At 31.9% G+C, this 16,432-nt stretch overlaps 2 protein-coding genes and 1 pseudogene across 5 annotated transcripts; 2 read left to right on the top strand and 1 right to left on the bottom strand.

Annotated features, from left to right (window-relative positions):
• The first annotated feature begins 1,209 nt into the window (after window positions 1-1,209).
• LOC104723839 (berberine bridge enzyme-like 8) lies at window positions 1,210-4,156 on the top strand. 3 transcript variants are annotated; one of them, XR_015571049.1, is made up of 4 exons: window positions 1,210-1,960; window positions 2,268-3,098; window positions 3,612-3,762; window positions 3,956-4,156. XR_015571049.1 is itself a non-coding variant. In XM_019232164.2 (3 exons), exons 1-3 carry the CDS (start codon window positions 1,336-1,338, stop codon window positions 3,671-3,673), a joined length of 1,518 nt encoding a protein of 505 aa, XP_019087709.2. In that variant the 5' UTR covers window positions 1,210-1,335; the 3' UTR covers window positions 3,674-3,869. The 3 variants fall into 3 exon arrangements, 2 of the variants coding, with proteins under 2 accessions (XP_019087709.2, XP_010440562.2); XM_019232164.2 differs by lacking the exon at window positions 3,956-4,156 and having other exon boundaries at window positions 3,612-3,869; XM_010442260.3 differs by lacking the exons at window positions 3,612-3,762; window positions 3,956-4,156 and having other exon boundaries at window positions 2,268-3,292.
• Window positions 4,157-5,937: 1,781 nt separating this feature from the next.
• Window positions 5,938-6,916, top strand: LOC104723837 (dirigent protein 18 pseudogene; annotated as a pseudogene). The gene has a single exon (XR_015571686.1). The product of XR_015571686.1 is annotated as a dirigent protein 18 pseudogene (transcript).
• Window positions 6,803-9,585, bottom strand: LOC104723838 (protein PAM71-homolog, chloroplastic). Its single transcript, XM_010442259.3, has 9 exons — window positions 9,174-9,585; window positions 8,841-8,997; window positions 8,175-8,358; window positions 8,025-8,072; window positions 7,826-7,922; window positions 7,490-7,719; window positions 7,346-7,396; window positions 7,150-7,254; window positions 6,803-7,064 (listed from the first exon to the last, which is right to left on the bottom strand). Exons 1-9 carry the CDS (start codon window positions 9,310-9,312, stop codon window positions 6,999-7,001), a joined length of 1,077 nt encoding a protein of 358 aa, XP_010440561.1. The 5' UTR covers window positions 9,313-9,585; the 3' UTR covers window positions 6,803-6,998.
• Window positions 9,586-16,432: the final 6,847 nt, after the last annotated feature.

The raw sequence follows: 16,432 nt of genomic DNA, 5'->3' as shown, positions 1-16,432 counted from the left end.
ACACATGAATAGATCAACATTAAGCTAAATAGAATGACTCCTTGATAACCAACTCTACAAACACAGCGATGGACAACTCCTCCCCAATCTTCGGTGGAATGCAACTTTGATGCAACTTTTGATATGATTAATTTTGCAACAGGCGTGGTTGGATAATTTGAAACCATAGCGGTTCACCCCTTGCTTGGGTTCAACAAATTTAGGCGGCCCGGCTCAAGTGGAGAGGGCAGAGGGGCAGTGGCTCAAGCGACCATCCACAATTTCAAAAGATATTTATGTTTAAGGGGCTAATTTAAAAAAAAAAATTAAAATAGTCCAAATTCTTAACATTTAAATGTATATTAGGGTCTATTTTGAAGAAATAATTTTTAAGAGGGTTCAAACAAATTTTTTAAAAGCATAGATAGGTTCAAAATATACTAAAAATTGTGTATATACCTTAACGAGTTCAAACAAATTTTTTGCCCTAGGGCTATAAATAGTATTGAGCCGGGGCTGAATTTAGGATTTCCTAAAACTCCAGTTGAAGCAGAGACAAAAGCTTCGCTTATCGGTTTGCAACAATCATACATTAGAGGTTACACAATTACCATTTTCGAAGGAGACTAGACTGCGTGAATCTCATCAAAATTGTCAACGGTATTTAGAAAAATAGAGCTTTAACAAACCTGATTCAAACCATATAATACTGAACTTCAAAATTTAATTCAATTTCTTTTCTTTTTACAAGAGAGAATGTAATATTACTACGCATAGCTTAGCAAAATTTATTTATCTTAATAACATTTTCTACTCTGATTCTGTAACTCAGCCGGCGGCTTCGAGACTCTGTATGTATTGACAATTCTTAAAAGGAATAAAGTCCTTATCTTGTGGAAAAAAAAAATCTCTCATTAACTGGCCGTCTTCGATTTCAAAATTACGCCATCCTTTCGTATGATTGACTTCATGCAAAGAAGAAAAAAAAAAAAGTTTTTCTATTTGCCGTATACATAGTTTTCAAAATATATTAAACAAATAGTCTTGATGCTATAAATCTCTCATTGTTCTAACACAGCTCTCATGATTTTTATGAAAGAGTCCTACGATCACTCTCAATTTAACAAATCATGATTTTAAGTTTACGTGCTTGGATCCACTTTCACTTCTACCATATCTTTTGCAAGAGTACGTAACGTATTAAATATGTTTTTTAGGTGTTTCATTAACAATAATAACATTTTAACTATATTAGAAGAAAAAAAATCCTGTAAGTATATATATAACCTAAAATCCTCGACGACATTCATAAACGCAATCATTTAATTTCTTTACTTCAACGTTCAATCCCTAAAAATGAAATATCCAAGTATTTTATTGGTTCTTTTTTCATTTTTCGTCGTCTTCACAAGGGAATCAAACTCATCGGAGACTTTCACTCAATGTATAACCTCAAATTCCGATCCCAAACATCCCATCTCTCCCGCCGTGTTTTTCGCCGAAAACCCCTCCTACTCCTCCGTATTAGAAGCCAACATACGCAACCTCCGCTTCAACACCTCCGACACTCCAAAACCCTTCCTCATAATCGCCGCAAAACATGAATCCCACGTCCAAGCCGGGGTTACTTGCGATCAACGCCACAACCTTCAGATGAAAATCAGAAGCGGCGGTCACGACTACGACGGCTTGTCATATGTTACGTACTCTGGCGAACCATTCTTCGTCCTCGACATGTTCAATCTCCGGTCAGTTGACGTCGACGTGGCGAGTAAAACAGCGTGGGTCCAAACCGGTGCCGTCCTCGGAGAGGTTTATTACCATATATGGGAGAAGAGCAACACTCTAGCTTATCCCGCTGGGATTTGTCTCACGGTTGGTGTCGGTGGCCATATTAGCGGTGGAGGTTATAGTAATATGATGAGAAAACACGGTCTCACAGTAGATAATACCATCGATGCAAGAATGGTCGATGTCAATGGTATAATCAATTATAATAATCTAATTTCATTATTTTATATGCTCATTAAATTTATTAGTATAATTTTAGTTTAGTTTTTTTCCGGCAAATAATTTCATTAATTGATATCAGATCGAAAATTTAAAGTCAGTACTATACAAATACATTCATACAGAACATTTGAAATTAAACAAATTATATGCTTCATGTAATGAGTTTTTGATATATCAGCTTACTCTAGATATAGCTATATTGTTATTACTTTTATATACCTGAATATTAAGATAATAATTTATTTCTCATTCCGCTGTACATTTGAAAATTTCAGGAAAATTTTTGGATAGAAAATTAATGGGAGAAGATCACTTTTGGGCAATAAACGAAGGAGGAGGTAGCTTCGGCGTCGTTTTAGCGTACAAAATAAACATCATCGAAGTCCCTGAAAATGTCACCGTTTTTAGTATCTCCCGGACGTTAGAGCAAAACGCGACCAAAATCGTTCACCGGTGGCAGCAAGTCGCACCAGAGCTTACCGACGAGCTTTTTCTAAGACTAATCATCGACGTCGTAAATGGAACCGTTTCAACACAAAAGACAGTCAGGGCAACATTCAAAGCTATGTTTCTTGGAAACACAACAACGCTTCTGTCGATATTAAACCGGAGATCCCCAGAATTAGGTCTAATCCGGTCTGACGGCACCGAAACAAGCTGGATCCAATCTGTGCTATTCTGGGCAGATATGCAAATGGGTTCTTCTGAGAAACTTCTACTCCAGAGGAACCAAACCGTGACCTACCTAAAGAGGAAATCAGATTACGTACGTGAACCGATTTCAAGAACCGGTTTAGAATCAATTTGGAGAAAAATCCCAACTATGACTTTCACTCCATACGGTGGCGTGATGGACAAGATTCCTTCGACGGCGACACCGTTTCCACATAGAGCCGGGAACCTCTGGAAAATTCAGTACGGTTCGGATTGGAGTGAAGGTAGACTAACCAACCGGTACATGGATTTGACGAGGGAGTTGTACCAATTCATGACACCGTTTGTATCCAAGAATCCGAGACAGACGTTTCCTAATTATCGTGATCTTGATTTGGGGATTAATTCACACAATGGGAAAATAATGAGCTATGTTGAAGGTAAACGTTACGGTAAGAATTGTTTCGCAGGTAATTTTGAGAGGTTGGTGAAGAGTAAGACTCGAGTTGATAGTGGTAATTTCTTTAGGAATGAACAGAGTATTCCTGTGTTACCATAATTTTTTTGATCATTGGTTAGTGAAAATTTGTTGTTGTATAATGATTATATGTTGTAAGTCTATTAAATAAAGTTTGATATTACTATTTAGAACTCGTACTAGATGATAGTCCTGTTACATAACGAGGATTTTTTCTCACGTATTGTTAAGTTTTATATGAAAAAATATGTTATAATGTAGAAACGGATATTCACATTTATGTACTATTTTGTTGTTAAATATAAAGTGTGGTTATTATTTTTAGTATAGTATGCAATGTTATACACTTATTTTTACAGCAATAAGATTGAGTATTTGTATTGAACGTTTAAAATATATACATTGAATATAGATTTTAGATTTTAGATTAAAAGATGTCTTGTTTTTCAATATAATATTATATTAAATTATGTTTAACATTTTGTAGGATATACATATCTACTAGATTTAGTAGCTGCTCTACGTGGAGCTGGTGCTAGTCCCAATTGATACTAGTGAATCAGCCAACGGAAGACCGTGAAGTAGACGAAGAAGAACTTAGTAATTGGACCGGTCCAGGAATCGGACCAATGAAGCCGGTATGAAAGAAATAATTGTAATTGAAGATTATAATGTGATATGCATTTGAATGTATTAAATTTTTGTAATTTGTAACTCATCTTATCAACATGTTCTTTTAATTGCATTTACTGCTGAAAATGCTTCTTGATCGATCTTGTTTTAATTTGTGCTCATTCGTCATTGATAAAGTTATTGTCTTTCAATATGTAGGACTAAAAATATCTTTGCTGCTGCGTACGCTTGTCACCGTAACAATGACACATGGAACATGAGCAAAACCACATTTCTTCTCATGATTACTACCTATGACAGTTTTTCAAAATTGAGAATATTCTAAACTTTTGGCTTAAATGATGCGTTCTTTGTAAAACAGTTTTTTTGTTGAATATATATTTTTACATTAATAAAAAATGAGATTATTAGGCTGGTATAGGTGGTGATAAGTGAAGAAAGTTTTGCACCAAAAAAAAAGTGAAGAAAGTTAAAAAATAATTTTAGTTTGATATAGTAATGGTTTAAATATTAAAATTTCAAATACATTGAGTATATAAATATAATTTAAGAACACCATTTTAAATTATTAAAATACTAGGTTTTCACCCGCGGTACACCGCGGGACTAAATTATAAATTATTGTATTTTAAATAATAATTTTTAGTTTATTTAGTATTCAAATTCCCAATTAATTAATTTTTATCAAATTAATTTATAATTTTGTTTAGAATATTTTTTCTTCTTCGTACGTATACAGTTTATAACCTAATTACATTAAATTTATTATTAAATAGAATATAAAATTTTCAAACACTTAGTTTTGTTTTCTATAATTAAACAGAGGTATATGCATATATGGTATGTTAGTGTATATTTTTATGTGTATATATATTTTTTTTTTGGAATATTAAGAATGTATTGTAGTATGTGTAATATTTTGTAGTTCATATATTAAATAATTTATAAGTTAATTTTTTAAACTATGACTACAAATCTATAGTATATAAAATAAACTAATAGTTTTAGTGTTGGTTCTATAATCCAAACCCCCCATGCTAGGTGGATCACGCAACATATTCAAAGATTTTTAATCCTCAAAAACTTATCATATGAAACCCATGAAAGTAAAATATAGTATGTGAGGCTAAAAGTCAATTTTTATCAAATCAGTTTTTCAAATTTTTAAAGAACAATAGCTCTTCACTCACCTCTTTATAAAATAAGGAAATAAAATCTGTATACATTTACAATTATATACATTTACAATTATGTTTGTTACCTTTTAAAACACTTAGTTTTTATAAAAGAATAGAATATAAGTAGAGTTAATTTGTTTATTAAATTAATTATTTAATGCCAATGACATGCCTGTAAATAAGTGTCAATTTCAGGATTTATTTTATAAATGTCTCCAAAAATGTATATATAGATACAAACATAAATTAAAATAGAGAATTTGTTATAAATACTTTTTCTGGATAACTTTTTCAAAAATATCCGTTTGTTTTGAACATTTTTATTTTTACCCTTTTTTACACAATTACAATATGTTAAATTAATTTTTAGAATATTTTTTAGGTTTGGGTTCTCTATTTTACATTTAGAATATAGTTTTGAGGAGTAAGATTTAATATTTGGAGTTTAGGGCTTAGAATTTAATTCTTTTATACATAAAAAATGGGTATTTTTGAAAATGGATAATATAAAAAGATATTTTTAAAAAGTGACAGAAAAATGAGTATTTTTGAAAATCTCGGGTACATTTACGTTGATTTAAAGTTTAAATGTATCATTTTATCCTTTCATCAATTGGCATCTTCTTCTATTTCAAAATTATTTACCATCCTCCTACTATGATGATTTCAGGCAATCGATACACATGCACATACAATGAATATTTCTACAATGACAAAATTGCTGCAAATCACATTCTATGAAATCTTTTTGATCTTACTCTCTAACAATCACAATAATGGAAAGATAGCTGAAAATGTTGCAGAAATATAAAAGCTTGCACTCTTGGTTTTAAATTAGTAATGTACTCTAAAGAAACAAGAGAGTTGACTTTTCTTGGCCATAGGAAGTCAACCATTTATGTCACAACTCACAACCTAAACCACGCAAATCGGATTAAGTTCCCAAAAAAAAGTGAACACACGGCCATAATAACCTCCCCATTTGAACAACTTCACAATCCTAGAAAAAGCAACAACTTCACTAATCAGTTTCCTCCGTATTTATAGACCAATTGATCAAATCTCAAAATCATTCAAATATTTCCTGAAAAACAAAACCAAGAATCATTCAAAACAAACATCCTCCAAAATGACCAAACAATCACCAGTCTCACTTTCAGCATCAATCTTTCTCATAGTTTCTCTCTTTACTGCAACAACTGCACTCAATCCTGCGCCAGAAGACCCAATTTTCGAATTGTACATGCACGATATACTTGGCGGAAGCAGTCCTACAGCAAGACCCATTACTGGTTTGCTTGGAAACATCTACAACGGTCAAGTACCATTTGCTAAGCCTATCGGTTTCGTTCCACCCGAAAACAGTGTAGCCATACCTAATGCAAACGGCGCTTTGCCAACGGTTAACGGTATTAACGGTATTCCGTTAGGTACCGGTTTGTCTGGAACAGCGTTTTCTGGTCAGAATCTGAACGGGATTCAGACACAGTTGGGTCCTGATGGTTTGAGTCTTGGGTTCGGAACGATCACGGTGATTGACGACATAATCACATCCGGTCCTGACTTGGGGTCACAGCCACTTGGTAAGGCTCAAGGGGTTTACGTTGCCAGCTCGGCCGATGGAAGTACACAGATGATGGCTTTCACAGTTATGCTTGAAGGTGGAGAGTACAATGATAATCTCAACTTCTATGGGATTTATAGGATTGGAAGCACCATGTCACATCTGTCTGTGACTGGAGGAACCGGTAGGTTTAAGAACGCTTGCGGGTTCGCAGAGGTTAGGCCGTTGATTCCTGCAGGGCAACACTTTGTTGATGGAGCAGAGATGCTGTTGAGGATCATTGTCCATCTAAAATACTGAGAATTGTTTTAAAACTTGTGTATGAATGAATGAATGAATGTATGTGAAATGTTTGATGACATTCGTAAATTAAGAATGTTTCCTTCTTGTGCTTATTCCAAACAACTATTGTTACAAGGGTCTGGTTTCGTTTATTGCTCTCCAGTTTTGATTCCGACAAAAGAAGTGCGAATATGAATATTGTCGGAACAAACGCAGCTCAGAACACTCCAAAGAATGTGGCTGCAGCAAAGACTAAGAAGAGAGCCCCACCCACATAGCCCACCTGCATCAGAAGAGCCACCAATATTTCATCAGTTTATGAGCAATTCTGTTTCTGTGAGTAGACATGTGTAAGAATTTGCTCGTACCAGTTTCTCAGAGATATAGTTGGCAAGGAACGCGCCGCCTATGATTGCAAGCAATGTTGCCACTAAGTGTCCAGCAATAGCTCCGCTCGCAACTCCCCATGGAGACTGTGTAACATATAATTAAAAAAGAGAGAAGTTAGGTTTAGGGTTTAGTGAACTAAACCTTGTGGTGTTTGTGGGATGGTACAAATCAAACCTGTGCAGCACCAAGCGCAACAGTTGCAAGCATTGACCGATCTCCCCATTCCTGATTAGATCAAACAATCAATCAACATTTATCATAATGTAGATGGTTCAATTAAAGGTTCTTGACAAATGCAAACGAGTTCTTCTTTCTTACTGCAAAGAACACGAGGCTGAATGATTTCCACAGGATCTCAAGTGGGTTTGTGAGCTTCTTGGACGCCTTCTCTTTAACGAGTTCCTCAGCTTCAGAATATTCACCAAGTTCGATACCGGTTTCCTCACCATTCTTGAATTCCGCTGGTGGAAGATCCCATGCATCCTTAATAGATTTCAATCCAAAGAACATGAGAAGCGCAATAGCAGCATATTCTCCTATTGGTAGTGCTGTTCAAGGATAGAGAAACATCTCATCATATATTTTATCACAAAAATGGTTTGTTTGTATCAGCAAAGTGACAGCTTCAAGATACAGAAGCCTTGTGTAACTTACTTGTCTGAAACTGAGCAGGCACAGATTTAAAGATCTTGCCAATAACAACCGATAAGATAGTCATCAAAGATAAAGCTCCCATTGAACCTAAAAGGACCTTGTCAAGAAATTCAAGGTCAATAACATCAGCATTCACACCGAATAAATTAGAACAAAAGGATCAAAGAGAGTGAGAGAGATATATCAGTAGAAAACGTACCAGTGTTTTCTCATACTGCATGGCCAACAAAGCCGCAATAAAAAATGTCTGGCCAACCAAAAACGACATTGATGAGCATCCATAGAAGCAATAAGGAAAGTAATATAAAGGCGAAGTGACTCAAAATAGCAGACACAGAGAGATATATACCTTGTCTCCAATCTCGGAAACAAATATCAGTGAGAAGGCTGCTGTAAAGCCTGACTTTGCTACTGCTGCTAGAACTGAGGATGGTCCTCCTTTCACAAAAGTGATTAGAGAAAATACCAAACCGCAACTTAGTAGTACAAGTGCTATTGACAAAGAGTAAGGGAATGGCCCCTGAGGTTTTAAGCTGCACGATACAATGAAGATACAAAAATCACATATGCATTTCAATAGAGAAGTAGAACCACATAAGCTTCAATTAAGCCTATTACACAAACAAACTTAGTATTCCACAATTCACAGAGACTAGAGGCAAATCTTCTATTAAGACAGAGATTGCTTTTTTACAAACACATATAAACACCAATAGCACAATATTCCCAACTTAGTTTGCTGTCACTCCAAGAAATCCTAAAAGATACATTCATACATATAATCACCTGATCTATATTAAGTTCCTAGTCTCTTATGTCCCTAAAACGTTTCTTGCTGATGCAGCAAACAAGTAAAAGAGATGATAAAATTAAGTTCTAAACACACAATACCAACAAAAGTTGACAAACTTATACATCCAATACCACACCAATACGGATCCATCTCGATACTTTTCACACTTGGAACACAATTTCATCTATACTCATTAACTGAAAAAATATATGAGCTAGTTACCTTTCTGATGAACTGGCAGGAGATTGATCAAGAGAACTACTTTGAGATCCATCCTCCTCACCACCACTATAGCTGCCGGATCCAACTCCAGCATTTGATGCACCAACTCTAAATTTTCCCCAAAGTAAATCAAACTTTGGTCTCCGTCTACATCTCACTACAAAACTAGTTAGTACAAGTAATAAGGAATCTTTAACTAAGCTAATCTCTACATATGAATACAAAGAAGCATAAGTTTCTCTGGTGAATCCATGGAATAAAAAAAAAAAATCGAAACTTGGCTAGCAAAGTCGTGGACTTTCAAATTCATTCATAGGAGGAGGAGTAACTTACAAGGAAGAAACGTGGGTTTAATTGAAAGCTTCGGACAAGGCAACGATTCAGACACAGAGAGGAATGGGAGTTTTCTTATTGAAGATACCGCTATAGCTGCTGCGGAGTTAGCATTCTTGCTCAAGCTTGTGACCTTCATGATCTTTTTACTCTGAATCCACGGAAGCAGAGGAGTTTAGTGAATCATTTCTTAAGCTAAATTTGTTGAAAAACAAGAAACCCAGAAAGAAAGATTGAGACTGTTGTCCGAATTTTTACTCGGAAATCGAAGCAGAGAAGAATGGTTTATTGGTGATGGAGATAGTCAGATAGGATTGGAATTTGAGTTCTTTGTCTGTGCGGTTGGGGTTTGACTCTAGTAGATGTGCCACGTGTGTTGTTAGCGGATAGTTAAACGACACCGTTTTTGTTTATAGAAGTTGAGAAAGTGAGAACTGAGAAGTATGTACACCGTTTTTGTTTTCTCGATAATACAGTAGTATAGTTGAATTGCTTACTTATTCTTTACCGTTTTATTTATAGAAATTGAATTGCGATACGTTTTTTTTTTTGTCGGCAAACTTTCACTAATTAAGCCCAAGATGGGTAACATGAAAGATAAATACAAGTAGAAAACAGAGCCCAAAAGTCCGAAAAGTCCTAATTACGATACGTTTATCGTCTATAGATTCCAAAGAACTTAAATATAAGGATTTTGTGCAAAAATACCTTTTAAATATATTTTTTTTCAACTTATTTTTCTATATCAAATCAATACAAGTTAATTCCGCAATCTTAAAAGTTACGAGTAATATAATATTTAGATGTGTGTAAATTTTGCAAACTGTATAAGGTTTGTATATAAAAAATAAATAATATGTAATATAACTCTTAAATGTATTTTCTAAATGTTTTGATGATCACATACATTAGATTTTTAAAATTCTAAATATAGATTTGGACTACTCGTCATAAGCGATTCAGTTTAATAAATTATCTGTTAATATTTTACAAACTTGATGATAAAAAAGACAGATTCTATTGCATATTATTTTTTATTTCATATGATTAATTTAAATTTTCAAAGATAAAAGATAAATCTGTAAAAATTGGCCACTTTGAGCAAATCCCTTTTTTAAAACCTTTTAAAGGACTATTCTTAATAGTTTGTCGCTAATAGTAACGATGTTTTCTTAGGAAGATAACTTAAAAAGCTGATATGTTTAGTTTTAGTAATACTTTAAAACAAGGTATGAGAAGATTCGAGTCTGCACCAGAATTAGGACGGATAGAGAATTAACCTCCCAATTAGAAGAACATAAAATAGATAAAAATCATAAAATGGCGAATCACTTGAGAAAAATATTACTCAGGTCAACAAAGAATTAGCTAATCTGAGTTAACCAACCTTTGATAAAATTTAACAATAATGATAAAATTAAAATAAAGATATTCGTTAAATAAGTTGAAATTTATATATGAACCAATGTACTATTTTTATTACCCAAGGACCAAAGCTTTAGATTGAAAAAATATTAGATTTTATTTGCATTTTTGCAAGAATTTCAATGAAAGAATAATCAAGAAGTTTTTCTTTTTGTGAACAATAGAACATAATTTCTCAAAGAGTTTATATTCGTTACAATATTACATATATTATTTTGTTTATTATACGTCTTATTAGACTAATGATGTTCATGAGGATTTTTACGTCCCATATTACACACTCATATAAAAAAAATTAAGCATCAACTTTATATTATTTTTACAAGACTTTGTAAAAACATTATTCTGTCTTAAGTAATTATTTTTTCTTATATGGATGATCATGATAAAATTTGTGTACATATTTTGTATGTTTAGTAATGACAGTTACTCTTTAAATTTTATTTATAATATTAAGTAGATTTGTGATAGGCGTTAAATTAAGGATGAGGAGAAAAACTTTCAGAGCATATATTATTATATTACCTACCTAAATAGTCATAATATATTTTTTTTTTAGCTTTGTGTGACATTTGACTCTTAAGACATACATTTTAGATGCAGCCACAATAATTAAAAGATAGTAAGTTTATATTGTAAAGATATTTAAGTGTTTATTATGCATTTTCTCTCTAATTTAGTTGCCATGGTTTAGTGGTGAAACTTTGAATTCAGATTTGATATTAGAATGCAAAAAGATGAGATCCGAAAAACATATTTGTTGATTAAAAAAACTATATAATTTTATAAAAACCATTGTGGTTTGATTAAATTAAATATTAATTATGTTAATTATGCTTAGAAATCAATTTTTTTTAGATCAATGTACACTTTTTAATTACTTCTACTCATGAATATAATATATAAGGCTACTATTTTATTTTTCCAAGTTGGACAATGATATTTCCGTTCATAAACTAAGATTTGTCGATATTTACAACATTGTGTAGATTGATGAAAATTAATTTTATATGAAAAGTGAAAATTATTATCTACTTATGAGAAACTTACATCATATGCTGTAGGTGAAAGTATGAATTTCAATGAAAAATTAAATATTTGTTTATTGGTAATGTAACTAAACTTTAATGAAGAACAAATCTCATAACCTAAAACTTTGAATACTTTTGAACCAGCAGTCCCCCTATAATATAGCGTATCAATTAGGTTTCCTATATAAAAGAACAACTTTGACAAGCTTTAATATATATATATATATATCTTGGTGAATTATATTGGCTAATAACTATAATTCATACTAAATATATTTTAGCAAATCCTCTGATATGATTATTAGGTTTTGATATGTTATTAGAATTATGGTGTCATTCCTTTTTAATTAGATTTAAGGTTTTATATAGTTTTCATTTAATAGGAGAGATAGGTCGGTTTGTAAGGTTCTATATAAGAACCCTCTTATACTAATGAGAATTCCAAGCTTCCAACAATTAACCTAATTCTCAAGGAGAGAATTGGGTTAAAGGGAATTTAACTCTTAAATCTAAGGCCAAGGTTTTGGCTCATAACAACTTGGTATAAGAGCAAAACGACTCAATGGGAGAGATTGGATCCATTCAAGCTCAACTCACAAAACTGCTTGAAGCGATGGAAGCAAAACTGTCTGAAGCGATGGAATCAATGAAAGCGGAGCTGAAAGCTGACATCAACAAGATCAACAGAAGTTGACTCCGATGAAGGCTAACACCGAGGATCTGCAAAAGGCAACATGCGGCTCTGGAATCCATTGTTGCAGCCCAGCAAGAGGAGAGAGAGCAAACTAAATCAAGGATAGAAGAACTTCGTGAGGAACTTTGTGAAAACACACAAAAAACTCCAAGAGAGCTTTATGACGGAAAAAGGAGAATACACAAAAAAGTTTGAAGCTCTTTCGTTAGTTGTGGCTAAAGACGAGACTGATGAAGGAAAAGAAGAAGTCTCTATATCGAAGAGCAAACTAAACAAGGGAACATCTCAAGTCAACATAGGTTTGATAAGCGATCAGAGGGTTTCTTCAGGAGGGCCATGGACTAAACGCTCTGTGGGAAGAGAGCGTGGTCACCGCCTGGCTGACGGGGGAGGAGAGTGGCCAGTTCGACTAATTGGAGATGTCCAAGAAGAAGAAGAAACAACCAGTTACGTGACATGAGATATTAGAGTGCATAAAGGAATTGGTTGGAAGAGCTCTAGAGAAAGTGGAAGGGAAGAGGCTGATAGAATTATGGTGCCACCATCAAGGATGGAGTTTCCCCCTTACGATGGTACAACTAACGCAATTGAGTGGTTACAAAAGAGTCAAGATTATTTCAAAGATCAAGGTATCTTCAATGACGATGCAAGAGTTCGCCAAGCAACCTTTGTCTTGACTGGTAAAGCGTATCACTGGCACAACAGTTTGAGAAGGTTAGTCATGCATAGGCTAGGCTGGGCTGAATTTAAAAGGATTTGTAAAAGTCTTTTTGGAAAGGCCGATGCTGTGAATCCAATTGGAGAGTTATGTAATCTATGACATACGGGAACAGTTGATGAGTATTGTAACTAATTTGAGGATTGTTTGGGAAGGCAAACGAGACTAACTGGAGACCAACAACTCTGGCAGTTTTGCGTTGGACTTACAGATAGTTTAAGGAAGGAAGTCGAGTATCTCCGTCCTGAGACCATTTTCTAAGCTCATAACACCCTCATCACCAATTTGAGTTATTTAAAAAGTGGCATAACTCATTTCTCCTCATAAATGACAATTTTTGTCTCCTCATTTCTCCTCATAAATGAAACCCAAAAGTGCTAATCTATATAATAATAACAATCAGAATAAATACCAACAACAGTTGCGATTTTTCGTCGTACCTTTTTGTAAAATAGATATTTTTTTTTTTGACAGAAAATTTTAACGGTTGCATCTCTCTAAAAAGTTGCGCCTGTTAAATGTGTCTATTACAAACAGTTGTGTCTATTCAAATGTTCACATCTTTATAAATTTATATATAAGTGATTTCTCATCATTGTACTCAAATTTTTTTATATATATTTTTGACATAAATTTTTTACAGTTGCGTCTCTCTCAAAAGTTGCGTCTGTTGAATATAGAGTTGTGTCTTTTACAAATAGTTGTATCTATTCAAATGTTCACATCTTTAGAAATCTATATATAAATAACTTCTCATCATTGTATTAAAAATTTCTTTATATTTGTATTAGTTAAAAGAGAATTTTATATTTTTGACAGAATTTTTTTACAGTTGCGTCTTTCTCAAAAGTTACATCTCTCTCAAAAGTTGCGTCTGTTGAATATAAAGTTGTGTCTTTTACAAACAGTTGTGTCTATTAAATGCTCACATCTTTAGAAATCTATATATAAATAATTTCTCATCATTGTATTCAATTGTTTTTTATATTTGTATTAGTTAAAAGAGAATTTGTTAGAAATGATGTTTCATCATTGTAAAAAATTTATTGCAGTTTGATATATTTTGTTAATCGTTGTAATATTTAATTATATCCAGTCTCTAGGTATACATCTTTATAAATTATCAATTTTAATATATTAAAAAAATATATTTTAGCTGTTTAATTGAACCATTACAATATTGGTATAATTAATATTTAAGATCACATTACTTGAATAAACTATTCATAAATTATTATTTCTTATTTTTAAATAAATAAAATATATTTAAATGAATTGTTGCAACCTTTTAATTACACCACGACAAATTTTGTTTATTTAATGAACCATTAAAACTTTTGATTTATCTTATGGACCGTTGCAATTTTTTTGGTAAATTTGATATTTATGGTTGTGTCTACAATACTAAAATATATTTAAATAATTTTTTGTTTTCGTTTAAGTAATCTTAAGATACTCTCTTTAACCATCTATTCATCGAGGGTTATCAGGTATGAATCCAAACCAAAATTATTGTTTTTAGCTGTAAAAAAATATGGTTCAAGTTGGTTTTTTTTTGTCACAAGTATATATCTACTCCATGCTTTTTGATTAGAAAACAAATTCTATTATAGAAAACAATATGGATTTCTATATTTCTATTTTTTTAAAAAAATATCTGATTATGAGGTAAAAATAATAATAAAATATTAAAATTTGTTCTATCATATTTTCTATTGTTGGGAATATTCAGTTTATTGGGAGATGAAAAATCGGTGATCTATATAAAAGTTGACGGTTGAGATGATTGTCCAATAAACTATCTTGACGACAAAGACTTATCTACAACTTTATATAGGTTAAAGGAATTTGTATATTTAGTTCTAGTCATAATACAATCAAATTGAAATCTTAACAACAAAATATACTGAATATGAAATATTTAAAAGTTTGAAAAGGTTTTGGATTCTGAGTGCCAAAAAAAAGAGAAGCATGTGAGAGCAATGAACCCGATCGTCCTTGGCCGACCATCTTCTTTAGACGCACACATTGTGATGCTACATCATACACCTAAATATTATTGTTATAAGTTTTAAGTATTATTATTCCCCTCTAATATTTATTATATTATTTATTTATGTGTGACTCGGGATAATTAACCAGCATCTTAGGCGTAGAAAAATAAGTAGTAAATACATTCAATATTGGATTAACTATATATATATATATATAATCTATTATAATTGCCAAAATGTTTAATGACTATAGGTTGTTTTATATAGAAACATGTTTCATCTATAAAACGATTGTTTTTTGTATTATATATTCATTAACAATACTGCCTTATGAAAATAGATATATTTTTTTTATATGAATATATAACTGAGTTTTGATTCAAGTAAATAAAATATGTGATAATTTTCTGTTTAGTTATATTCAAATTTGTGAGGATTGGTAATTTTCTTACTGATTGACTGAATAGTAATATTAATATTATTTTTTTCTGAAGTAAAAATTGATTTTGGAAATAGAAATATGTTTGAGTTATGCTAAAAAATATAAAAATAATTAATTTAAATGAATTTAAACAAAGAATTATGTCATATTAAGAATTGTCCTCAATTAATATTTTTAATATTTGTAATTTATTATATGATTATTTAAAAAATTTATAGTGTCTTATACAATGTATTCATAATTTTATCATTTAAAACAAAACAAAAAGAAATAAATTGAAAATTATAATAATTTACATATGATATTTGACAACAAGAGAACAAGTTGTAATGGTTCATAAAATATACAAAAATATGATTGTAAGGTTAAGAAGATAAAACACGACTGTAGATTGCATTTATTCATTTTTTCAGAAATTAAAAATATTTACAAAATGACACAGATAAAAGGTTACATTGAAAATGAAGTGACCTTAGTGCAGTGGCAGGAGGTAAGTCCATTTGTAGAAGGCACCATCATGCCAGGGATCGAGTCCCACTTCCTACGAATGTAGGAATTTGGCTAATGGGTCGGCCAGTTGTGGCCCAATGGTTGACAAAAAAAAAAAGAGGTTATATTGAAAAGATGTGAACGAAAGGTTACGAATAAAAGCGAACGAAATAACACGACTGCAATATAATCTCATGGCAGTTAATCGTAAAAGTTTGTTTAATTTGATTTGTGTACTGTGTAGCATTGATAATTATTTATTTAATCATATGTGAAAGTAAGATTATTTTTTAAAGTATATTTTTCAAATAAAATTTAAATAATTTTTCAAAAAATTGTATGTTAATTTTATTAAATAGTTTAAAAATCTTAATAGTTTAATAAATAAATTTAATTAAAGAATTTTTGTAATAAATATTTTACTAAAATGAGTTCCCCGCGATATCGCGGGGCTCCATACCTAGTA

This window comes from Camelina sativa, chromosome 11, assembly GCF_030686135.1.
Source record: "Camelina sativa cultivar CO46 ecotype springtype chromosome 11, ASM3068613v1".
In the NCBI taxonomy this organism is placed as follows: Eukaryota; Viridiplantae; Streptophyta; class Magnoliopsida; order Brassicales; family Brassicaceae; genus Camelina; species Camelina sativa.
This window is presented reverse-complemented; position numbering and strand designations above follow the sequence as displayed.